The following is a 26,383-nucleotide window of genomic DNA, read 5'->3' as shown; positions in this document are numbered from 1 at the left end:
TCAGCAGGTGTCCGGTGTGACATACGTCATTCCAAACACAAACAATGACGTCCAGCACTGGGAAATCCCTTTGTTTGGCCTAAAAATGCTGCGATTGCTTCATGCGTTGGCACGTAACAGTAGACAGATAGTATTTAGTGTGCAGTGTGGTGCTTTTTGGCAGTTCTGGCCTGCTAGAGTTTAATTATGGAGTTGCATTAGGGCAGAAAAAGGAGCCACAGACACACAGTAGAGATACAGAACACGTTGCTGTTTTTATTTGAGCCTTGACTGGCAGTAATACTGAAAAACGTCAACTTAGAACAGATGGTGGTAACCCACGGCTTGCTTTTTTTTTTCGTTTTTTTCCATAAGAGTACAGTAACTCTTGCTTTTATTGTGGCATGAATAACATCAATAAAAGAGAGAAAGAAATATACAACTTATATTACACTGTGTTATGAACAAAATATAAATCTATAACTCTATGCTATATTTACATAATTATCTTTCTCGATTTTCAAGTTGAGATGGTAAGATAAGTTTCTAAGTACTTTTTGTTTGATGTCATTTAACCTTGTTTTGAGCTCCACACATGACTTTGATTGTCTTATCAATTATTGTTCATAATACAGGCCATCATCATCATCAGTGTATGTGTTCTAAAGACCATGAGGTTACTTGACAGAACCTGACTTTGTATGTTAAACGAGCCAGCGTACGTGCCCCTATCGACTGATATGATTGTGGGGAATTACTACATGTGAAGCATGGTCACATCAGATGGTGGCTGTTCGGTGATTGTGACTTTCGTTAGCTGACAAGGTGTGATTGTGATGTCACTGCTGTGAGCTTGATTGACAGAGGGAGACAGTGTGTGGAGCTAAAACAATTCTGGAGATAAAAACATCTAATATGGCCATTCAGTGGAGCTTCACTGGAATCAGACAGTTTCTTACCTGTCACCATCTTTCAAAAGATGTTCAGCTGAATGTCCAAGCTGCTCGTTTGCACATAATGAAAGTGAATGGTGACCACAGTGAATAATGACTCGCATGTCAGTCTGTTTCTCTCACAAAGCAGGCATATGTGACCCTGGACCACAAAACCAGTCATAAGGGTCCATTTTTTGAAATTGAGATTTATACATCAGCTGAAAGCTGAGTAAATAAGCTTTCCATTGATGTATGGTTTGTTAGAATCTGACAATTTTGTGCAAAATAGTCTAAATGTTAAGAAAATCACCTTTGAGGTGGTCCAAATGAAGTTCTTATTAATAAAAAATTAAGTTTTGATATATCTAGCGTAGAAGATTTACAAAATATATTCATGGTGCAAAAGAAAAATCGATAATTTTGACCCATACAATGTATTGTTGGCTATTGCTTCAAATATATCCATGCTACTTATGACTGGTTTAGTGGTCCGGGTCACATATGGCTTCAGAGGACTTCTTCAACTTATCTTTTATGATGCATTTTTTTTTCTTTTCAGAGCCCCTGGTCCCTATCCACTCTTACAGTATGGAATTGAGCAGCTTGGACCATCTGCTAAACATCTCCATTGGTGTTCTACAGAAGAAAGTAAGTCAAAATTTCATTTTCGGGGTGAACTCTACTCTAACTTGACAAGAATGCGTTCGTCTAAACCAGTGAGGTTCCAATGAAACGTAAGAGAGAGGATGACAAATATCAGTAAACAAGATCCACGCTCTTTCTGTTCGATAACAATTGGGGTATAATATAGCTGTTTTCTTTATCTTCAGTAAAAGAAAAGGAGAATTAACAGATAGGAAACTTCACATTATACATAAACCATTACAAATAAAAATATCATGTTCTTCTTATGTTCGTCTCCGAGTGTCCAGAGTCCTAGTGCTTTAAGAAATGTGTTTGGAGTTCATGAACGATGCACGGAGGAGAAAAAGAAAATGAAAAAAAGAGAAATGTCTCTTTTCCTTCATATCAGCAGTTCACCGTGACCACTTTCTCAGAGATATTTACCAGCGTCAGAACAGGATTAATTCAACAAAAAAACAAGAACAAATAAAAAAAAAAGAATATTGAACATAATAATTAAATCTAAATACCTACCCAGCTAAATATAATGCTTTATCAAGCGCAGTTTCCATACGATCATAAAAAAAAAAATCCAAATGGAGGAAAATAATAAATTATACTGTACATAACTTACTAAACTTAGGAATGCTGCCTATTCTTATAATTATTGTTAATAATATTATTACACTAGAGGCAGTTTGAATGAAAATAAAATACAGTATTTGCAAATACAAACTAAAACATTAACATGCAGAGTCTGAAACGGCTCCTCCCAACCTCGACAGCAGAGTGACGTTGACAACGGAGGCAAAACACAAATACAAACAACAGACGGGACCGGACCTCATCGAATTGAATAAACTAGACAAAGACGAACACGCAAAACGCGATCGGTCATCACTTTGCTAGCGCTACAGGCGTCAGAGTACCTTTAACATTTTTCGTCAACAAAAAAAAAAAATCTCAAGTAGGCCAGAAAATGTATAATTTGATATGTGTCGTAAGTGGACGGCCTTTGGGTAGATGTAAAACTGGCTGGAGTCTGGCTGCTGTTCACCTAACAGCTTGTCTCTCTCTCTCATCCAGCTGCCCGCTTATGCCCACACCAGGCCAGAGAGAGGCTGGCAGAGTAGTTACAGTTAGGGCAGCCGTCAATCAAACACCATCGGCGTGCCAAAAGCAGCCACACAGGTGCAGTAAGATGGAGTGGGTCAGTCAGAGCCACACAGAGAGCGGATGACTGATGGCACGGCTCAGACTCCTCTGCGCTGATAAACGAGTGATAGATGGAAAGAAAAAAAAGAAGGGTGGGAAATAAAGAGGGGAGAGAGACAGACACAAACCCCTGCGGAGGAGTAGAGATGTGAGATATATTAAGGGGCGCTGATTGAAACGCACACTCGTGCTTGTCTTGTACAGAGATCCCTGGTTTCTGTCAGAGCTGTCCTTTGAAAAACAGAGTGCTGAGGCTTGTGGGAACTCTATTCTCCTCCTTCAATACGCCATTCAAGCACAGACTCTACTCTGGAGAGCTTTTCTTTCCGTGTCGCCTCTTTTCCTTTCAGGACGAGGTGCAGTGTTCCCTGCAGGTTGTTTGGGGAGAGAATGAGAATGTCGGGAAAAAAACAAACAAATGAGCAAAATGATAAAAAAAAAAAACGCAGTGTTATTATTAAACGTTTGGCTTCCTTCCGCACCGATCTGGCTGCTAGCATGAATCGTACGTATTGAATATTAACGTTTTTCCTTTCGTAATTGTTCACATGACCAGCACATCAACCGTCTTACTTGTAATAAAAATTAACTTAAAACTCAAAAGGCCCATTCGTTCACACACACTCACACACAAACAAAGAAATGTGCACGCGTACAATAATTCTGCTCGAGGCTTCGCTCTCCACGATGACCATCGCCATGTCAGCTGTTCACCAAACACAAAGTTTGTGCTATCTCGTAAAGTTTGTCTCCACACCTGAGAGAGACGTCAACATCCAATGTTCCCACAGAAGAGGAGGAGAAAGGAACGGTAAAAGCGTGTCGAGAGGAAAAGATGCATGGAGGGAGGGATTGTCTGTCATCCAGCGGTGTCCGAACTCCTGAGTGAAGGGACGCGAATCCTCCCTTCCGTCCAACGGAAAAGACATCTCTGAGTGAGAGGACATGGGCGTGAGGATGATAGAAAGAGATTCAGCTAGTAGCACGCCGAAGAGAACCAAAAATTGGAAATGTTTGTCGTTTTACTCCTGTCAGGTGCTTTACGGTGAAGAGGAAAATAAACGTCTTTTTTTTCTCTATTAAAACTGTAGCACAAAAACAACAAAATCACATTCACAAGCCACTTGTTGGCACTGTGTACCTGAGTGAGAATATTATAGAACCAAGAAAAAAAGCTGTTTAAAAGTGTCTCTTTAGAAACAAACAGGTCCACCGTTTTAAAGTGTCTATGACGGGTCGACTGACAGGTCCTTAGTAATAAATGTCTCGGTAACAAGGGTCTTTTTCCTATGTCGTCGTAGCTTACTCGTGATTCAATATGAACTTGCCGCGGTACGTTCGCGAGTGTTGCGCTTCCTTCACAAGACCCTCCTATTCATGTAACAGTCACTTTGATTGACAGGTCCTGTGCTTTACTATGGATATCGGACTTGGCTCTGGAGGAGTCCTGATTGGTGTACGGGGGGAGGGATGAAGTTTGCTTGCGTGAGATGCCAGGTGACTGGTGAGATGGCTGTGATTGGCAGGTTTACTGAGTGATGTGATTCTCGCTGTCGCTGCCGTAGTCCCCGTCGTCGTCTTCGTAGTCGAAGTCATCGTAGGCGTCGCCGTTGCCGTCGTCCATTCGGAGCTCCTCCTCCTTTATGCGAGGCTCCTCCCCCTTGTGTGTGAGGTAGGAGGGCTGGCTGGTGGGTGGGACTGGTTCGGGGCTACTGGACATGCTTGAGTGCTCGGAGGGCATCTGTGGGGAGGGCATTCCTGCCATAGAGAGGGCGCCTGGGTACACAACGCCCGCTGAGGACAAGGGCAACTGGGCCTGCTGCCTGTTGTACAACAAACACACAATCTGTTAGCAGGGCCTGGGTGAAAACATTAGTCAGATTTTTTTGTCTACAAACGTTCACTTTTCACGCAGTATGGGTTGCTGGTAGGGCTAGGTTTTGACAAAAATGTCACAATTCGAGTCGATTATTTTAGATGTTTGAATAAATCATATCAGGTATAGCACATGCCAAATTTTCTCAGGGAAACTTATGTTGTAAAATATACATGAGAGTCAGTTGGTACTACATTACTATAATACTGAAGGTTAAAATTAACTGATTTGTACATAAACGCTTAAATTACACTCAGTAAAGTTAGAATTCGTTTTTGAAATATAAACATTTAAACGGTGGCTATCATAAAAACTTGACAGTTTTATTCAAACATAAATTAAACATTGAAGAACAGTAAAAATGATAATGAATATGTTATGTGGTGCATATATTTAGCAAATGCTCCTCTCTAGAGTTTATTTTTCTAGCTGACCAAAGAGTTTATGGTTACCGAATGTTTTTTCTGAGGTAAATGTGATGTTAGGTGACATTGTTTACAAGCTGTTATATTGACGTCTTTGCGCAGTTGAAATACTGATTGAGCGATTACATGACAGGATACTGAACTGTACTTTCTTTTAACATACCTTTGGATGTTCATTCATGTTTATTTCGTGCTGAAACTGGTTTAAAAGCGGAGGAGATGATCTAAAAAAAACTGAGGGACTACAGTGATGTGTCACTCCACATTAAACTGCACCAAAATGGTATTTACTGTCTGAATATTGCAACAAAATGGACAGAATTTGAAATATGAGACTTTGTTTCATACTAAAAGTAACAAAGCACAAAGCTTATTACGATTTATTGGATGGGAGATGGCGCTACAATGTTCCATTCATTAACTAAAAACAGACTGGATAATTGATTCTTGGGATTTAGGAATTGATATTGTTTTGTAAAAATGTGAATTGATTAAAATCAAGAAATCTATAGTTGCAACTAGGGCTGGGTGATATGGCAAAAAATTTTAATCTTTTTTTTTTTTTTAATCGTTTGACTGATTCACGTTTTTTTTTTTTTTACGATTTTTAACTAATCAACTTGAAAATGTAACTACAACAAGATTCTACTTTTTCTTTATTAACCTAGTTAAAGAAAAGTCTCTTCTAAGTGCACCACACATGAAGTTGTCAACATGAGGTAAATGTTAAACACATCACTTGTTAAATATCTTTGCAGAAAAACTACAACTACATGTATACAAGAAATAATACAAGGAAAATGCTTTAAAAAAAAAAAATCTCAAAAGTCAAAGTAATTCAAATTCATAATGACTGAAGGTATAACACCAGTAGACTATTATTAACTATAAATGTTCTGTAAAAACAATGAATAGCAGCTTTCAGCCTGTCATCATGATGCAAACATGAAAAATGAGACACAGTAGTTTTGCATAGGTTTTTTATTCGATTGCACTGTTTCTCAATAGTTTTTTCTATGTAAACATGGATGTGTTTCCTTGTTGCACTCGCATATCTTGCAGCGTTTCATGCACTAAACGGCATTCTAAAAACGTGGCGGCAAGTTCATACGCATCTTCTTGCATGTTTTTCCTATTCCAATCCCTGCGTCACATCTTTGTCAACACAAAAGCGCATTCTGCGTGACTGCCACCTAGCGATATGAGTGCGCCACACGTAAGTGGTAAATCACGTGTGTCGACACACGTGCGGTTGGATTGTTCTTTTCTCTTTACTGTTATCATTGGCATATTATCAAACTATTTAATTCTAATGTCTGGTAATATTTCTTTTCAAAATCACAATTCATAGATTTCTAAGAAATAAAATCGTGGCAAAATATTAAATTTGAATTAGTCAATAAGCCCTAGTTGCTAGTCAAATGATTGGTACTATACATAATACTTGTGTTAAAAATGCTAGCAAAATTAAAAGTCAACCTAAAATGGCATTCACAACCCATTTTACTTACATAATGTGACACATTACTGAGTGAAACTGGATATTTGACAAAAAATGTAGGGAGGTTTCTTGATTTTATTTATTTGGAGCTAGATTAAACTGGGAGGGCTTGTTGATGTCACCCAAAACGAAAGGCAGAACGAACTGTTCCTTTGGATCTTTCAGAAAACGAATGTGTATTACGAAATTCAAAGGGGTCAATTTGTTGACTTTAAAAGAATACTGGAAGAATTACTGGAAGGTGTTATTTAATGAAACGTACCCTACGGTGAAGTACTGGCGCATTTCCTGTCTGCGGTTGCGCATGATGGCCTTATATTCACCTATGCGCAGTTTCTTTCCATCCACTAGGCAGGTGCGTTTGGGCCGCGGCTTGTATTTGTAGTCTGGGTATTTCTCTAGGTGCTGCTTACTAAGACGGGCCTGTTCTTCATAGTATGGCTGCTTTTCCAGGTTGGTCATGGCCTTCCAACGAGAGCCTGCAAAAACAACAAGGTGTCAACAGATCGCGGTCAGATGAACTCAAACCCAGACTAGTAATACAGGGCTTCTTTAAGTCAGATTAGACGACTAATCATTCAGGCAACTATTCGATTTTTAAAATATGCAATTTTGCACACTCTCACTTGCTCAGTACGGCTTTTAACTGCGTATCGTTAGCCTCAGAACTGGCACTTTGCACTAAGAGAGGGTTTTTGTTTGGTCTAATGAGTACCTTTGAGTGGAGCTGATGTCAAACAGAGAAGAATAGAGTGTGCACTCTGCCCTCCAAAACACACACACACACACATTGGTGATGTGCGACATTATTCCAGGTGACAGCGGGTTAAGTGGGCCACTAACACACTCCATCTAATTATCAGAGCTCAACAGGCATACCTGTGGCCTGTGTCTCTTATTTCTCATTAGCAGAGAGGTGTGAACACATACACAAAGGTGTACACACTCCACGCTCCCAAAAACTCCAGCAAATGTGTGTTCAGGGTGTGTATATGTGAGCCTGTGTTGAATTTACACAGTCCTACTGTATGTTTAATGGGAAAAAGCTGTCACCACTGGCCCTGACATGCACCCAGCACTGGAAAGGGGAAACTCCTTCTGTTAACAATTGAGAGAGCGGGGCCTTATTAAAACCAGATTTTCCAGCGTTATAAAACGCTTAGGAGCTCTTTAAAATGTCAAACACAATCCCAGAGGTCTGTAGAAAATGTCAGACAGACTGGAGAGCTGGTTTAATGCATAATGAATTATATCATCATTGTTGGAGTCGGCCCTCTAGAGCGATTCATTAGGCGGTGGTTACACAATGCAGTGCGGGAGAAAGCTGTGTGTGTGTGTTGGGGAGGAAGAACAGAGGGGATTCTCTGTGGCTGGCTGCATAGTTCTTCCCGAAGGAGACAGCCTTCAAGCCCCGCCCTTATTTAATGTACCCACAAATCTCAGCCAATTAGGGAATACTGTGTGTGGCAAATCAAAGCTGGATGGAATATAAATCTATCAAAAGCAGTGAGTCAAAAACTGCACAGCTGGAAACAAGAGACGGCGCTAGTAAACCTGAAGTGGTTAGATAAGTGGTTGGAGAGATTTACTAGCGCAGTCTCTGACTATTCTCTCTCTGAGGCTCACCGAGGATCTTGCTGATGTTTGAGTTATGCATGTCAGGGAAGGCCTGAAGGATCTTTCTCCTCTCGTCTTTAGCCCAGACCATGAAGGCGTTCATGGGCCGCTTGATGTGTGGTTCGCTGCTGCCACGCCCTCGAGACTCTCTGAAGATCCGTGAGTCTGACACACTAGGGCTTCCTGGAGAAGGAAAGCAGGGAGTCACTGTTAGTGTGGGGATAAACTTACTCATAGTTACAGTACACATAAAATAAATGTAGGGTTGAATGTATTTTTTTCCACTGAGAATCCGATTAAAAGCAAGCTGGCAGTTGAAATTCATATCCAAAACAAAAAAAAAAAACAATGATTATCCTAAAAAAAAACCAAAACTTATTTTTTCCATAATAGCGTGCATGGCCATTTGTAATTGTAACATGTCTGGATGCCGATGTCATTCACTTCCAGCTATTTTTAACTGTACAAAACAGCTCGTTTTGCTCCTTGATACTGCGAAGTCTTGCACATTCACAGGAAATGTCTTTCTTCTGCGTCGAAAAATAAGGTGGATAGGGAAGTAAATATGGTGCATGGCCACTGCACATTAATTTTAATGCGTCTTTAAAGACTTTAAAATTGTTTCTTCCATTTATCGACATATATCCGAATAAAACAGATTATCAAGAAAAAAAAAATTGAGAAAAAAAAGTTTAATCCAAAAAAGGGTGGTATTTATATAGACAAAATATGACCCTTGACCACAAAATCACGGGTGTATTTGTAGCAATAGCCAAAAATACACTGTATGGGTCAATATGATCGATTTTTCTTTTATGCCAAAAATCATTAGGATATTAAGTAAAGATATTTTGTACATTTTCTACTGTAAATGTATCAAAAAGTTTATCTCAGCCAAATACTGTCCTATCCTAACAAACCATACATTAATGGAATGCTTATTTAGCTTTCAGATGATGTATAAATCTCAATTTCGAAAACTTGACCCTTACAACTGGTTTTGTGGTCCAGGGTAAAAAATGGCTGGAGTTGAACTATTATTTTTTTTAATTACAGGTCAAATAATAAAACATATTAATAAAACATATGCATGGATGAGTTGTTCACAATAAGATCTGAACTTTTTGTTTGCACAATCAAATCAATTGAGAGATGAATTTATGATGGGTGGTAAAAGAGTATCTTACCATCTGAATCGCCACTGATGCCAAAGTCCATCATTGCGTGAGTGAACTTGCTCTCTTCAGACTGTTTTAACTGTTGGCTCAGGCTTTCAAGAGCGGCTTTATCCTGTACACACACAACATACAACCAATCCAGTTAGATTCGTCATCGCCAAATCAACAGATTCATTAGCATAAACACCAATGAAGTGCATAGAAAAAGAATCGGAAGAAAAACGTGAGTTCATGTTTATCCATCAAAAACACGAGTAGCCTGGATGCCACCTGCAATCTATTTACACTTATTCTTTCCCTCTCTTACTCACTCGATCTCTGTCTCTCTCGCTTAGCCCTAAGGTCAATGCATTAGAGAGCGCGAGCGCTCCAGAGATGAGAGTGGGGCTGGACCGCACAGCCTCCTGGGTATTTATTACACCCAATAAAAAGAGATTTACTATGCATTTACATGGCTAATGTAGCTGGGCTGCATATTTCAACACAACACCCCCTGCTCTCTCTAAACATGCACCCCCTCCCCAGAGCTGCATCTGGGGCTTAATTAGTCAATTAGACTCCATCCTGAATCCACGCTACGTTTAAAACACACTCGCAGACAGAGTCCTCACCATTAGAGAGTGACCCGGGCCTTCTGCGACTCTGTAATGAAATGCATTACACCATTTCGCAGCCATCGAGATTTAATTGTTCAGACTGAGTTAGTGAGTGGGGTTTAAATGAATGTGTAATGGAGAGAGAATCTCTCCCCAGAGAGACAAAGAGAAAGAGAGAGAGACATAGAGAGATGATCAGGTTTGATAATGTGACAACATGAAAACTTAGGCTTTATAATATCTGGCGAAAGCTATTCGTTAACATCTCAACTGCAAGTATATTTACTACTTTTAACAGCCCTCCAAAATAGTCACTTGTGAAACATCTACTTGCACAAATTATATTTCGTCAGCTCATTTTGAAGAAGCGTTAATGGAGATGCTTTTAAGCTGGTGTAATTACAACATGTACCAGCAGAGGCTAACTGGGCCGTGCTAACCAGCTAAACCTTGTTTGGATTGACACTAAAACTCTGTCATCTCATAGACGACTGACCTTGTTCATCTCCCACAATCCATTTAGCTTAGTGTGACACAAAAGGGGTTAGGAACAAGGCTCAGTTTGCCCGCACAATGTGTTCCTGGGGAACAAGTTCAAAGAGCGCAGCACACTCTCGCTCTCTGAGAGTCGAGGTTAAAACGGAGAGGGACAGTAATTGTCTAAAATCAGGAGATAATGGACTGAAGAGGAAAAACAAACATCAGATGTGCTGGCTGATGTGGACCTCAGTCACGTAGGAGGCAAAGTCAAATAACAGAAAAAGAGAGAGAAAATAAAAAATATGAATGGGGAAAGAACAGCTGTGCCACTTTTAGCACAAACCGCTGCAATCTATACTCAAAAATTGAATTTTGAGGATTTTATGCTGTGTTTGGCAGCTTTGAAGCCGTCTACATGTGACTGTACTGCTAAAAGAATTTTTTTTTTTTAAACAGAAATGCACATTAGTCTTTTTTTTTAGAAAATGGAAAAAATACACGACTCATCCTGCACTAAAGATTTTCGTCCAATTAGATGCTCTCTAAAATTAATATACATCAGCTTTAACCCCCATTTCCTAAAACTAGTAAGTAGAAAACCATGGATCAAAAGCCTAAAGTATATTTTTTAAAGGGGTTATGAACTGACAAATCAAAATTCCCTTGATATTTTGACATATTAGAGGTCATCGTACTATAAAAACATCCTGTAAGTTTCAGAACTCAAAACTTTTTCATTAGTCTAAAATCAGCTTATATTAAAGCCAATCTGGCAAAATGAAAGGTTGTGGAATGTGCCACTTTATGACGTAATAGTGTGCTTAAACCCCGCCTCCGCAGAAGATCATCAATGTTCTACATCACTGCCTGATTAGCCCCGCCCACGTTTCGTGCATGTAGTGTAAATAACGAGAGAGGCGAACACAAGTCTACGCAGAAATCAAACTCAGTCTTTGCATTGCCTTCATTCTGATCACAGCATTAGGAAAGAGTGGATGAAGTTTATTTTTAATGAAGTTCTAAAAAGCGTCAGTAAGAACTTGGTCCTTTGTTCACTTCTTTTTACTGTGAATTCGTTTACAAACAAGGCACCATTCAACGCAAGATTTTCAGAAAGATTGAAACTTAAAGACGATGCTGTGCCGACTATATTGGATCTGACTGTAAAAGTGTAACTGTTATACGTGGTCGCTATTGCTTTATCTGTTATTACAGATCGTTTGATATGTAATGAGTATTTATGTGGTTTAACCTTAATCACAGCAGCGTCCATCTTTGAAGGATGTAGGCTGTCAAACATACCCAACTGTTAGCCAATCATAGCAGTCGGCATTTACTTTTGAGTCTACAATCCGCCGCAAACAGAGAGTTCTGATAAGGGGGTTAAAAACAGGACAGAAAATAGCCTGTTACTTCTAAACTGTGTTTTTTTTTGGAGGCTAAACAAACAGTACAAAATGAAAAAAAGTAGGTAATGACCACTTTAAAAGTCATTTAATGTTTCTGTTTCCACCTGAAATATGGCAAATACAGGAAATAAAATTCATCCATCTTTTGTAAGACAGAGAGCATTGAAAAAGACAGTATTTTTCAGCATTCAAACGTGTGGCCTTAATCAAAAATAACCCCTCTGTACTCCAAACGTGTGCAAAAGTGCAATGCGGAGGGCGGTGTGTGTAGGGGTGTAAAGCTGTGGTCAGGGTAAAGTGCAGCTGATCTGTGGTAAATCATAATAAGGATAGAGTGCTTGGGAGATGTGGATTATTCCTAATGCACCTTCATTAACCTAGTAGCAATCAGCACAGCCTCTAAGCCTGGTTGAGAGAAGAAAAAACCCCATTGACGTGTGCATGTGCTAAACTGAAGCAGAGATCAACGCACCCATAAACATACTTTTGTTAAGCATTTACCTACTGTGTATTTGCAGATGTTTACACACAAAGGTTTATGAAATAAACCGAATCTCTGTGTGGCAGAGAAGATCAGGAAGCAAGGACACCTGTGTATATACAAGCGCCTTCCTCTGCTGATGTGCACGATCACGCCATTAGAGATGGACGAGGTAAAATTGTCCATAATTTAATGCTTGTTTACTGACATACTCAGCTTTTTTAAAGCATTTGTATGCAAATTCCTCGGAAAGCGAGTGTGTTTTATTATCTGTGGTCAAAGGCGTTTCCTGTGCTGTGGCTCGTGGACCAGCTGACTCCAGTGTGTTTAGCAAACAAGCCCAATTTAGCCGCACAGCCGAGGAGTCACTCCAGTCACTTCACATTAGCGTCAGCTACGCCATTAAAATTAGCGTCCCGTTCACTGCGCCCTGCCTGCCCTCAGCCTGCCTCCCAGACACGACCATCGTGTACAACAAAAGAGCTTTCAGATCTTAGTCACCTCCACTGCTCCTCTTCACAAGAACAGCTTTGGGAAATCGCTTTGTTCAGAGATAAACACGTTCGGTTGTAATTAACGCTTCTGTTTGTGGCGTTTCGGCTGTTTTAAACCACTTCATTGGTGATGAGCTGGATCTGCAGACTTTTTCCTTCACAAATTGAAAGTATGAGTAAGTCTGTATCGAACCTTTTCTGAGCGACCGTTGTTGAGGCTCAGGCTGTTGACTGCCGCTACTTTGGCGTCTAGAACCTGCTGTTCTCTCTTTAGCTGCTCCTTCATCTGTCTGGCCTCCTGGAAAGCTTTGGTCACGGCCTCGTGGTCATTCAGGTAGCCGCCAGAGGTGATGGACGACAGCAGGTCTGAAACCGTAACAGGTATGAATGAGACAGAGCACAGGCGTAAAACAAGAGGCTGTAAGACAATTGACAGGTAAAGCATATAAAATGTGTCTTGATGTAAAGCAGACATTTTTTAAATGGTTCCTGCATTTACCAAATCACCAATTTCCATTCACTGTTAGCAATTTTGCATTTTGTTGGGTATAAGAATCTCATGGTCATGTTGAGTCAAAACTTATGGAAGCCTGTTTCCACCACTGACAATTAAAAATGTTATTGTGACTTTTTAATATAAACTCACAATTGCGAGTTGTAAAGTCAGAATTGCATGATATAAACTCACAACTGTGAGAAATACAGTCAGAATTGCGAGACAAACACTAAAAGCAAATGCGACTGTTTCTCACAGTTCTGACTTAACTTGCAATTGCGTGTTTTAACGTCAGAATTGCGAGATATAAACTTACAAGTCTGAGAAATATAGTCATAATTTTGAGATATAACTGAGAATTCTGAGAAACAAATGTACAAATTGACTTTATTTCTCAGAATTGCGACTTTCTCAGAAATCTCTCACAATTGTGACTTTAAAACTCGTAATTGCAAATTTATATCATATAGCAATTCTGACTTATATAAACTCACAATTCAGACTTTTCATTACATCGTAAACTCAGAATTGCCTTATATAAACTTGCAATTGTGAGTTATAAAGTCAGAATTGTAATTTAAATTCTGAGAAATTACGTCAGAATTGCGTGATATAAACTCACAACTGTGAGAATTAAAGTCAGAATTGCAAAAACTCGCAATTCTTACTTTTTTTTTTTTTTTTACAAATGTGAGTTTGTTTCTTACAATTGCGAGTTTATATCTCACAATTCTGGCTTTTTTCTTCCATTTCTGACTTTTTTTGTCAAAACTGTGAGATATAAACTTACAGTTCTAAAGTTCAATTTTGAAGGAAAAAAAGGCTAATATGATCTCTCACAAATCTGACTTTATAACTTGCAATTGCAAGTTTATATATCAGAATTGTGAGATGTAAACTTGCAATTGTGAGAAGTTGTAATTACCTATTTATTTTTTATTCAGTGGTGAAAACTATAAAAAACTAGTCAAAAGCCACTGACACAAATAAAAGATAAGAGATCCAGTTGAAAACAGATGCTGACGCCTGATTAAAATCTCCCAAATCTGCATTTTTACATTGAGAGGTTTGCTAAAATGTGCAATTTGTCTTATATCTCACATAAATAAATGCAGTCCCTCTCTCTCTCTTTCTCTCTGTCTACCATTCTGTGGGCTTTTATTCAGACCAAAGCTATGGAAATCTTTAAAGAAAAAAAAGAGAGAGGAGATTACTTATATTAAAGCCATAAGCGGCCTAATTTGGCCCATTTCGCAACATCTGCCTCCGAGCATATCAAAGATGTTTCCAACCATCTTTTCATGGCTATTATTTGTATTATTCTCAGCAGCTTAACCGCCCAAGCCGTTAGCCGCATCTGCTGGCTAGTGTATGTGCGTATGTGTGTGGTGGAGCATTATCTTGCCAGGATAGATCTAACAAAGACCTATGCTAGATTATGAGTCTTTATCTGCCCTAATCCGGTCGCTAATGCTGGATAGGATGGATTAAATGCTTTCATTTGAAATGACAGAGTAGGGAACTCTTTTAAAAGTCATATCTCAGGAATCTGCTAAAGTGGCCACAGGTCACAGGGTGAGCGCGAGCCAGCAGACGTCCTGACAGTCGATTTAATAGGGGGTTAAAAAAAATGGCTGGAGTGTTAATTGAGAGCACTGACCTCACTAAAGAGAGATGGTTATGAGATTTTCTTTTTTAAAGAACAGATGACTATCATCTTAATAACACCAAACATAAATAGTATATCGCTATTTCGATTACAGTGACCTGAAGAGTGAAACTTTCTTTCTGAGGAAAAGCAAAGGGGAGTGATGGCCTTAGAGGACATGGTCCTTGACAGCCCTTGTTGTGTTTCTCTAGTGACAGTGACATAAAAAGAAAGGGACGCATGGGGTCGGGCATGCTGGAAAGTCTCAGGACAGATGTCACTTAGCAAGGTCAAACAGATAAGAGATGATGGAAAGATGAGGAAATTGCACAAAAAAGGGCGTGCGAAGGGATCCCTCATGTAAATATATATATACATCCAGATAAACACATACACCTACAGTACAAACAGCATGTGAAGTGGGGCTCTGAATACGTCTTTGATATCGCAATACTTCTTGACCCCTTAAAGACGCGCACCAGATGGAATAATCACAGGACATACGGCACTCTCGAATTTAATGATCTGAAAGAAGTGCTCGCCGCGTGGCGTTCCAAAGGATTCCAGCGAAAACTTTACTTCCTAATCCATTTTTCAGAACAAAAAACATCTGGGCGGCAAATCCACTAATCTGCTATTAAATCCCGGGATTTGTTGAAAAACACTGCGATTATAGGGAAGAAGTCTGAAATGGCTAACTGTTGTGAGGAGGGGAGGCATGGGGAGGGGAGAATATTGCTTTATTGTGTTATTAATGTATGTTGTTTGTGCTGTGGGTGGTAACAGAGTTGTATAAGAGGCTTGTCTAATCTCAGCGCCTGTCAGGAAGGCTTGTGTTGCTCTATTCAGCACCTCTAAACAACAGAAATAAACGCCGCTAAACCTTCCCATCCGCTGTCTCGCTCTCTTTCGCTTCCAAACACAGCTGCTTAACAAGCTCTCCCCCACCATTTAGACTAATAAATGTTTGACAATGTGCCCTTCAGGCAAAATTAAATTCTACAAACCTAAAAATGTAACATCAATTACCGTCTCATACAAGAGTCTGTGCCAGCAGAAAAACATATCCAGGGAGTAGGAAATGCTCTTGAGAGATACATTCAGGGCAATATGTAATAACATTAAGCAGGTTATGCTGCGATTCGTGTGTGTTTATTGAATTGCAATGAACTGCGAAGGTGTGGGTACCTATGGAGCTGAGTCTGGACGGCGGTCCTCCGATGCTGGAGGGGGCGCTGTGCTTCAGGGACCCGGGGCCCAGCTTCAGGGCAGGGACCTGTGGGGAAGCGGGGGAGGTGGGTGACTTGCTCTCGGATGCCTTAGGCTTGGACGACAGATTCAAGGGCTGAGCGCCCTCGTCCTGCAAAACAGCAACACGTTTGGCCTGGTGTGATTTTTCTCCTCAGAGACTTGGGACCCAATCAAATCTCCCAGCAGGGGTCAAATCAGCTGACCGCACGCCGAAATGTAGGGTTTCAGCAGATGCGGCCAGACCACAAGGAAAGGTACGAGTAATTGTGGTTGCACAGGCCACTTGAAAAACTTGCCAATGTCGGATCGGCGTTGTGCAATGCCATGGCGCAATAAACATGCAGCACACCCATGCTCAATCAAACAGGAGAACAGGGACAAAGCGAGCATACCATGTAAAGAAACATGCTTAAGTGAGAAGATTCACACACATTTACCAAACATGTTGCGCATTGAGAAGAACAAAACATACAAGCATACACACAAACACAGAATGGTTGAGTATTCTATAAGCACAAATGATTATTTGATGCACACATTCCAGCTTCTAATGTTCAAGATTAGACTCAGTTGCATAATAAACAAACAGCACTGCCTCTCTGCCTCCAGGTTACCAATGTGGACGTCCATCTATATGTGCAAATTACTAGTACCCAGATATCAACCCTGCTGACATTGTAATCACATCAGAGAAGGCACCATAGAGCCAATTAGATCTCGGAACGACAGATGCTGCCTTGTGCACATCATTAGAATTGCATTGAAGGCCTAAACCTTAATTGCCATCAAGACCTTTCTGTCCTCACTATTGTTCTTCACAGCTTCATAGCTCCATACCGAAACCACATGAGAAGCATGTGGGCGCACAGGCAGACCTCCAGGATCTAATGACCTCACCAGCCCTCGCTCAAGCCACAGCTGTCAATCATCCTCGCCTGGCAGTGAGTGAGTCTCAGGTCACTATCCTGCTCCCACTGCGGTGGGATCTTATATGTGCTAACATGGGGAGTGCAGCATCTGTACCCACACCTGTTTCTGAATGGCCAGAAACACAAAAGCATCAGCAGCAGCCATAGAGGACAGCCACATCTCACAGAACTACAGTGTTTCTCCTCGTCTTGCCTCTTTCAAAGGCAGTAGGCAGCATGCTAGGTTTTGGAACGGAGCTTCTGAGGTCTGGAGAGCTTGATTAAGACCTTTCCCTCACTGCTCGTGCTGTGATGGGCCATAACAGGATTGTCCTCATTAGCGGCATTCTCAATGGCAAGGGAACCAGTGGGATGTGGACTCCATCATACGGGAGACACACAAAAGACCCTTCTCAATGAGAACACTAAGACGCGATTGAGGAGAATACTGTATCATGACCCATATTGTGTTGGGTGTGTAGCGACGCTGCATTGAAGAGGAAAACTGAATATTTATGACAGATAATGCCTGCCTCCCGCCCCGATGCTGGATTGTTCTTCGAGAAGCAAATCCTTGGGTGGGATGTTAGCCAAAGAGAATGAAGCTGGTGAGAGGAGAACTAATGAAGACTGGCAAAGCCGTGTGAGAGGAGGAAGGCTAGCTTTAAGATCCGTCATACATTTTACAGGAGGAGACAACTCGAATACAAAACGAATAAGCTTACATCTCATATAAAATGAGATATGTCACTTAGAAATCTAAAACGCTTACATTGGAACATTATACTTGGACTCTGTCAAAGGTCCGAATGTTGAACAACCATACAATCTAGTTGTAAGTATATGTATATAGCAATTTTAAGAGAAATCCTAAAGGCAGTTTACTGAGTCTAAGTGAAGGAATGAGGGTGTGGAAGTGTGAATCTGAGTAGGTCACAGAGTGAAAACCGTGATACAGTGACTCTGTGATGCACCTGAGTTGTGAGGCTTCCCCCCGGGGTAAAGCACTTAAGCTTTGTACGCCTCAGTCCAACCAGCTGTCTGACACATGGCACACGTCTTAAAATGAGAAAGCGGCAACTACCCCAGGGCAGCAACTCTGAAATATACATGCCTGCCCCTTCGTGATGGCAAAATCTTGCAGAACAAACAAGAGAGTCGTGATTGAGGACAAATTTGGAGGAGGTGGAGAAAGAAAAAGGGAAGGGCTTTGACTCCACTTTGAGAGAGACAGATAAATATATTTACAGAAAAGGTCATTTTCTCATGGCTCAGTAGCTGCAGAGGCCTAGCAGGTGCAGATGGCACTGCCAATTATCTGCATTATCCCTATCCCTCTTCTTTCTCTCCATTTATTTGGTCATGTGACAACAAAGGACCAAATGTCTGAGGAAACTAGCCTTCATTAGCCTTTGACACAGTGAGCTGCATGGGGCCAGGCCCAATCGATGGGGTCCGCCACTGAGATTGATGGACAGAAACATATCCTGAGCTCATCCTCTATGCAACAGGCATGTGGTTGAGCTCCAGGTCTGATCTCTTCCCTATCCAAACAAGCATCGGGCTCATGGCTGGAGAGGGAGCGGGCAACAGGCCTTCACACATGTTTATCCAGCCCTGGCCACCCCACGGTCCAGCTATTGTACTGCTGAGCGGGACAGAATGGGCTTGCAGGGGTGTCCGGGCGTCTAGAATGACCAGCCCAGCAGGAGGGAAGAGAGGCCAGACAGGCTGCTTTTATTTCTGCCCTGCCTGATATTCATGGAGCTTTATTCCGCTCAGATAGCTTTGGCCTCCTGCTGCCACGCTGGCCGAAGGGAAAGATACCTGCTCATACGCCTATCGAAAAAAGCACAACACGGTGGTGCAACCAAGAACCAAGGACCTTCAGAAGCTGCCATAACAAAGCACTTGAAATGGAACAATGCAATGAGGCACAGAGAATTGAGGGCATAGTGCCAGCTTGTGCGAGTTATGGGTAATCAACCAAAAAAACATCAAAACCAGTACATACAAAGACTATTAGCTCTGGATGGTAAACGTACGCAGTTGTTCCAGCCTACAAACACATACCTTGGGCTTTGGTGGCGGGGTGCTTCTGTTTTTCTCGCTCTGGCCGCTGGTGGGCGAGAGTGTTCCGGTTGCCAGGTTGGCCTGAGGCACTGTGCTGTGTTTGGCCCCCGGAGACACCTGCATGGCAGCTAGCTGAGCCGCATACAACTGCTGCTCAGAGACAGAGAGAGAGGACAAACAGAGGGAGAAGGGACAGAAGAGTGGATGAAGAAGAGAGAAAGGTCCATGAATAAATGAATACATAGAACGCACAAACAAACAAACAGAAAAAAAAAAAAAGGCTAAAAAGCTGGTTTGGCCATTAGTGGAGAGGGCTGATGGTTGTTTATGTGTGAGGGAACAGAGCTGTCACTTTATGTTCCACCATCCGGCCTCAAGGGGCTACGCTAACAGCTAGCAGACGCCTGAGTGAGACATGTCCCCGCCAAGGTGCATCCTGGGAAAAAACACACTCACCATAAGGGTCATATTCACTAAGGAAAGGAAAGACTGAAAAAAGTGCCTCTCATGGTGAAAAACTGGTGGATGTGTTTATGTAAAGAGAGAAGTTGTGAATCTCTTTGCCATTGGGAGTGGAAACAAACGCCGGACCCCCCCATTGATTCTTTTACTTGTGTTTAAGGATGCACACCAGGACAGGAGGACCCATGAGAAAGCGTTCTTAAAACTCGAAAACATATCTGCCAGCATGATTCAATGAAATGCAGCATACTGCCATTTGACAGAATAAACAAACATTTTGCTCCTTTCTGTCGTTTAAAACGAATTCATGATTGGTCAATATATTGGCTGATCTTTAGATTTTGATATCTGTATTACCGCTCAAAAAACATGTATTACTTAGCAATAAGCTTAAGCAATAACATCCCAAATGTTAAACGCAGAGCTCAGTGATGTGCTCCTCAACAATGTATTTGTGGACCCGACTACATGTTTCTAAGGTAACAGGCAGATAGTACAGCGGCTGGACATCACGTAAAACATATTCCCAAAGCTGTTTGTACAATTCTTGCAATAAGTGTGTTCGTGCGGCTTTCATGTGCAATTTTGTGGACTTTGAGGAAAGCTAAGAATGAAGACAGAGAGAGAAGGGGGCTTTTATTGTATTTGTGGGAAAAGATGAGGAACCAAATCTGTGTTTACAGTAGCAGCAGAGACGGGCTGTTTTTTAAATTGTATTTTTCTCTTTAAGGTTTGGAAGCGAGTGGCTGTTTGTGAGTAAAACTTCCGTCCTTCTGTTCGTCTCTGGCTGCCAGCCACCAGCAGGAAACAAAGACTGGTTTATGCAAATGTCCATGGCAGTTCTTTCTCTCTCTCAACCTCGACAGCACATTCTCCACAATCTTCTGTCGGCTGTATCTGCTAGAATTAAATATTTCTATCAGATGAGAACACACAGAGATTAACACACCATCATGCTGAGAGACATATCTCCATACAGAACATCTCTATCCACTCACACTGGCTTTTATCTGCTTAAATTTGCACCTCAGAGAGCTAATAAAGTTAATAAGTACAGTTTTTTTTTTCAAAAACAGGACTCTGCTATTAACTGCATGCCTAAAAGTAGAAGCTCACTGATATATAAAAAAATGTCTGATATATGTGACCCTAGACCACAAAACCAGTCATAAGCAGCATTTGTATATTTGTAGAAATAACCAACAATACACTGTATAGGTCAAAGTGATCTATTTTTCTTTTATGCCAAAAATCATTAAGGTATTAAGTAAAGATCATGTTCTATTAAGATTTCCTACCGTAAATATATCAAAACTTATTTTTTGATTAGGAATATGCATATGCAATTTTAAAGCCGATTTTCTCAATATTTAGATTTTTTTGCACCCTCAGATTCCAGATTGTCAAACAGTTTTATCTATAATAGCAATATTATCCTATCCTAACAAACTATACATCAATGGAAAGCTTATTTATTCAGTAAATCTCAAAAAATGGACCCTTATGACTGGTCTTGTGGTCCAGTGTCCAGTAAGTAAAATTGGACATATTGAAAACCTTGCATAGAAACAGTTTTTGGATTTGGAAATTTTTGGATTGAAATTACATTTTTAAACACTGCTGGAATATTACATTTCTTGGTCAATTATTTATACAAAAGTTCTAAAAAATGGATCCCTTGTATCATTCTTTTAACATCACAAAATAATTTCAGCTCAAATCTATACGTCATGTTTAAATAATGAGCGCACCAGTGTACAGTCAGGCGGCCGTTATCTTTAAAATAAACATACTAAGCGATTCTTCTTTTCGTACACTACCTCAACACACACATTTTTCTGGGCTTTCTGATCACGAGGTGACCTCAGTAGTCTGTGCAGGGGAGCAGGACATGAAATAAAGCTCTTGTTGGTCATTTCTGTTCAATTACTCCCACCATGGCCCCTGGTTGTGTGTGTGTCTGAGCGTGACATACGGCCCCTGTCGAAGCGTGCCCTGCCTGTGTGTGTGCGTGAGAGGGCGAGATGCTCCGTGTCCGGTCCACTGCATCAGACTGCTTTATTTTCTTTCTGAATTGAGTTCTATTACAGGGCCAGCTCTTGTCAGTCACAACCGCTAGACCGACACACACATACATGGCACTTCCAACAGGGGCTGCCACTGAACACGCTCAAAGCGCTGCCACCCCGTCGCCAGCGTGAGCAAACAGGAAGTGACAGCACAATGCCCCTCGAGTGCCCACGGGCTCACGTATGCACACACAGCGAGAATGGGGGATGAATGGGTGGCTGATCTCAAAAGTGGGGATGTAACAGAGGAATTTAAATGTCAGCCTTACGCAAAAACACACACACCGAGGTGCTGAATGGGGGAGGCTGGATCCGTGAGGGATTTTATAGGACTCTTGACTCCTTCAGTCAAGCTGCGTCCTTTTGAACTCTTAAAGCTTCTCCCCTTACTTCTCTCACTCTCTCTCTTTGCTAATCCCCACAGAGAAGTCTTAGGCCTGCTCTAATTCTCTAACTACAACTCTGTGTGTGTGTTTAAAGGTGACGAAGGTAAGAAAACACACACTGTCAACACGGAGGGAGGATGTGCAAGAAAGATCCTGCACCTGAGGTGCAGATGCTGCAGCTGATTTCAGGCCCGTCCGATCTAATGGGACAGCGTTAAGTAGCGTTTGTGTGTTTGTACCTGTGTATATGCAGGGTGAAGGGAGGAGATAGATTGGCATTTACGCTTTAACTCGTAAGGCTGATTGGAGAGTATTAGTGTTGGTGACACATGTTTTAACAAAGCCATCCCCCCCATCCTCGCTAAGCCCTCGTCCCCTCCCTGAGCGCAGGAAGACGGGCTGCTGTCAGCGCTATCCGTCGGAGTGGATCTGCGTGTCTTTATGTGGCTGAGCAGACATCTCTCGCTCTCCAGTAATCCCCTGCTTTACTCAGATTATGAGCTTCTTTTCCCATCTTGCTTTGTTGTCAAAATGGAAGCAGTTCGGAGTGATCCTCTAAGCTATTGTCGTTTTGGTCACCGCTGGCTATTGTGCATCTACTGCTTTTTTCCTATTCTTGTCGTTATTTTTTTTAAACACTGGCTGTCGCCGTTTTGATTAGTGCGCCAGGCGGGATGAACTTCGACATGAGTTGCGTCTGACTGAAGCCGCTGCCAAGAAATCTCCCTCCCTAAGTGTCAATTAGTGCTAAAGCTACTGCTTACAAAAACATAAAAGCCAAATTAAAATCTATTGTGAGGTAGGATAATTTTTCTCGTTTCTGCGTAATTATTTTTTCGGATTGTCAAGGAAGAGACTCAGTACTCAGTCAAGGTTTTAGGTTGACTTGTGGGAAGCCGAGTCAAAATAACATTCTCATTGTGTGATACACTGGGAATGTTATGTAAGCTTATTATGTTGTGGTGCAGATAGGGCAAGCTGGACAGGATCAATCCAGCCACGCTATCTATTAACAGTGTCACTGACCTCATCGAGCTCGGACAATGCCACCAGATCGCTATCTAAAAAGGAATTCACGGTGCTTATCATTGTGAGCACACAAGTGCCCGTCAAAAAAATAAATCGCTGGGGGTTTGAACTACAAATGGAAATGCATGTACTATTTCTTACGGCTGATAAAAGACATTAAATACAGTCTCCCTCTCGCTTTCTCTCCCTCGTTCTGCTGTGTGCTGCAGTAATCCGGTGCAATATGGTCCAACATCTGCCTCTACATATGATGGCTGACCTCCTCCATTGACCCACTTTATACCTCTTCAGTACTGCTGCTCAAAGCTTGTACCTTTCTACTCTTCTTTTTCTGTTCTCGTCGCTCTTTCTTTCTCCGTTCCCACATTTTCAACACAGTCTTAGTCACCGTCCCTGCTGTTCTAGACAATCCCTCAGCCTATATGTGTGTGGTTTTAGTGGGTTACGGAGGTTAATTTAGCTGGTTATAGAACATTAGGCCAGTGTGAACTGTGCCCGCAGTTGTGAAAAGTGGTTTTGTGGCCAGACTGCCGCAGTGACTAATGGCAAACACCTTTAAGATAGTGACCCTTGGTGCAATGACTCCCTTTCACTCAGACACATACACACTTAAAGGTCTTGTTTAATGTCTGGTGTGTAGGTGAGCAGTCTCACACACATGTGGCTTCGTCCATCTGGCGGTTGCAGGTGTATGTGTGTTGAAACATAACCTAAAGAGAATTTCTCTGAACACTACGACAATGTGTTAAAATGAAGTTAAAAGCAACCTGCAAGTGACCAAATACAGGACGTCTTCAATTGATGAGTTGCACAGCAACTCACTTCATTTTCCTGAATTGTATGAACTGTACTTCTTGTATACAGAAAAATAAGCATAAGCCCTAACTTAAATGGGGTTTGATTCCCAGGAAATGCAAACTGATGCATATCTTAAACGGAATGTAAATCAAAAGCATCTGCCAAATGCATAAATGCAAATGTAAGTAGTATTGTAGTATATGTGGTCTTGCAACCCAGATTCGTCATTGGGCGAAGTGTGTGAACCACTAAAAAATGGCTCGTAGAGTGACCAAAGCAAATATTTTGGGCCTCTCATCGTGTTGGGGGGTCTGAGGATGAGACGCGCAGACGCGCAGAGTGTCCCAGAGGAAATCCAACGTGCTTCTGTCTGAGACATCTGTATTTAGGTTAGCCTTAGTAAATCATTTTCTTTGTGACAAAGCCGTAATCTCTCTCTCTGTGAGTGTGTGTTGCAAGGGAGATTTGAGGATAGAATGAGAGAACAGTGGTATTGGATGTTGTTGTTTCTTTTTTTTCCAGTTGTTTTTCTGGCGAAATCCAATTGCGCCTGACAAAGCTGTTCAATCTGGAATTTTTTGAATCTTAACATGAAGGAACATATGGAGACAAGCTCTGAAGCAGATAAAATCAGACGGGACAAGATTCTCGCAGTAAGCCAGTCATACGGAGCACAGCGGGGTGAGTGCACAGACAGCGAGGGTTTAAAAAAAACAAACCGAAAAAATATCCTGTTTTATTACCTGTTATCCAGAGGGCACCTGGGAATACCACCTGTTTTGGTGTGAGCGCGTATGTGTGAGAGCCATTTATACCTCTTACATATGCTTAATCTGTGATACAGATGTGCAGGTGCGTACATATCTTTCCAAGCAATACCCTGTTTAAATTTACTGTAATGTGCATCTATTTCGGGTGAAAGGGTTAGTTTGGCCTCTTAGCCAGGCTCTTTAATGCCTGTAGGAGGTAACAGATGGGCTGGTCTCGGACCCTGTGACAAGGGGGTTCAGTGCAGCCCGTCCATACTGGGCCAGAGTGCTTCGGCGTACATTATCTCACACAAACACAGTGTCGAAGCAGATATGCACCTCTATTCCCCCTCATCTGGGTGATTTATGCTCTTCACCTCTCTCTTCTTCTCCTGCCAGAACCCAAACTAGGGAGGATGAGGAAAAAGGACAGACGTGGAGATGCATGTTTACTGCGTTTTCCATTTCAGAGCAGCACAGTGAGGCTGCATTAGGGTTTGACTCTATTCAGACAGCCCATAATATCTTTTTGTGTTTGCTCTCTGTTCGGTGTCCCTCTGTGCTCTGTCCCCCTTAAAAACAGTTTCTATGGTACCCTTCACTCCACAGTGAACAATATCAGCACCCCAGAGCCAGCAGTGCGGCATTCTCTCTCTGGGCTCCGGCCCCTCACAAAGACCCATTTCTATGGCAACTTGCAGTTGGCATGAGGAAAAGAGTTGAGGAGAACAGTGGGCATTGTTGTTCTCTATCGGGATCACAAAACAAAAAAAGGGGAAAAAAACGAGGGGAGAAAAGGAGATTTTGTTTGAAAGGTTGGGAAAAATGCACAGAGTCGCCACACACACAGGAACACGTAGAAACGAACAAGATGGACGTTACCTGCAGTTGAAGAGGACCAAGGCCAGGCGTCGCCGCAGCAGCCGCTGCCATAGTCGTAGGAATTAGCTGTAAAGGGTAAGGGTCACCTGAGGAAGAGAGCATTATAGGCATGTCAAAATCTTTTGATTTTTTTGTTTTACACATCACCCATCCCTTTCATCTCCCCACACTTCTGTCCAGGGTCTGGGCCCCATCCCCCTCTCCTCTCCTTCGATGGAGCGACAGATTCACTGCTTTCTCTTCTGTCGGTAAAGACCTCCATTGTGAAGTCCCCCCCTCCATTCTAATGAAAGGCTGATTGTGTGGCTGCAGCTCTAATACCCTGAGCACAATAGCAGTTGAAGGCTAAGGCATGATAAGGAGAGGACGGTAATTAACGAGGTAACGTCAGCGCCCCGTCTCCTCGGGTCCCGCACAAGAGCCTCTGCGTTGGAGAGATGAATCAGAACATGAGGAGTGAATAGCGAGAGTTATTAGCGTCCACCTGCAGATATGGGCTTTATAATTACACGACCGAGAGGTAAAGGTCAGTCCAGTTCGGCTAGAGGAGGCAGGGGGGGTTATCAGCATCACGCTGAAAAGGCCTGTGACATGAGAAACCATGAGTGTGCCCTCAAATCTGTGCTTCAGGATTTTGAGTTCAAAGTGTGATGAACAATGGAATGATGCTGGTTGAAAAGGAGGAGAGGTTGGAAGAGGCTTTCTGAGAAAGTAGGGGAGAAGATGCATCTGCTTAATGTCCGGATAGACGGTCTTAAAATATATCAGATAAAAGTGAAGCCATAATTGTATCCCACCATTCTGTGCATGCATTTTGACAGT

At 41.8% G+C, this 26,383-nt stretch overlaps 1 protein-coding gene across 8 annotated transcripts in view; it reads right to left on the bottom strand.

Moving 5' to 3' along the window:
- Positions 1 to 233: 233 nt before the first annotated feature.
- The window catches only part of sox5 (SRY-box transcription factor 5), a 235,301-nt gene continuing 209,151 nt past the window's right edge, over positions 234 to 26,383 (bottom strand). For 6 of the 8 annotated variants that reach the window (XM_051107068.1, XM_051107071.1, XM_051107069.1 and 3 more), the window contains 8 exons: positions 25,562 to 25,647; positions 19,187 to 19,336; positions 16,143 to 16,314; positions 13,004 to 13,176; positions 9,360 to 9,462; positions 8,182 to 8,355; positions 6,818 to 7,034; positions 234 to 4,576 (listed from right to left, as the gene is read on the bottom strand). In XM_051107068.1, coding sequence (XP_050963025.1) covers positions 4,282 to 4,576; positions 6,818 to 7,034; positions 8,182 to 8,355; positions 9,360 to 9,462; positions 13,004 to 13,176; positions 16,143 to 16,314; positions 19,187 to 19,336; positions 25,562 to 25,647 — 1,370 coding nt within the window. In that variant the 3' untranslated portion in view covers positions 234 to 4,281. The remainder of the gene's footprint in view (positions 4,577 to 6,817; positions 7,035 to 8,181; positions 8,356 to 9,359; positions 9,463 to 13,003; positions 13,177 to 16,142; positions 16,315 to 19,186; positions 19,337 to 25,561; positions 25,648 to 26,383) is intronic. The other 2 variants (XM_051107073.1, XM_051107074.1) reach the window with 2 other exon arrangements.

The sequence above is a fragment of the Labeo rohita genome, chromosome 4 (genome assembly GCF_022985175.1).
Source record: "Labeo rohita strain BAU-BD-2019 chromosome 4, IGBB_LRoh.1.0, whole genome shotgun sequence".
Taxonomy (NCBI): domain Eukaryota; kingdom Metazoa; phylum Chordata; class Actinopteri; order Cypriniformes; family Cyprinidae; genus Labeo; species Labeo rohita.
This window is presented reverse-complemented; position numbering and strand designations above follow the sequence as displayed.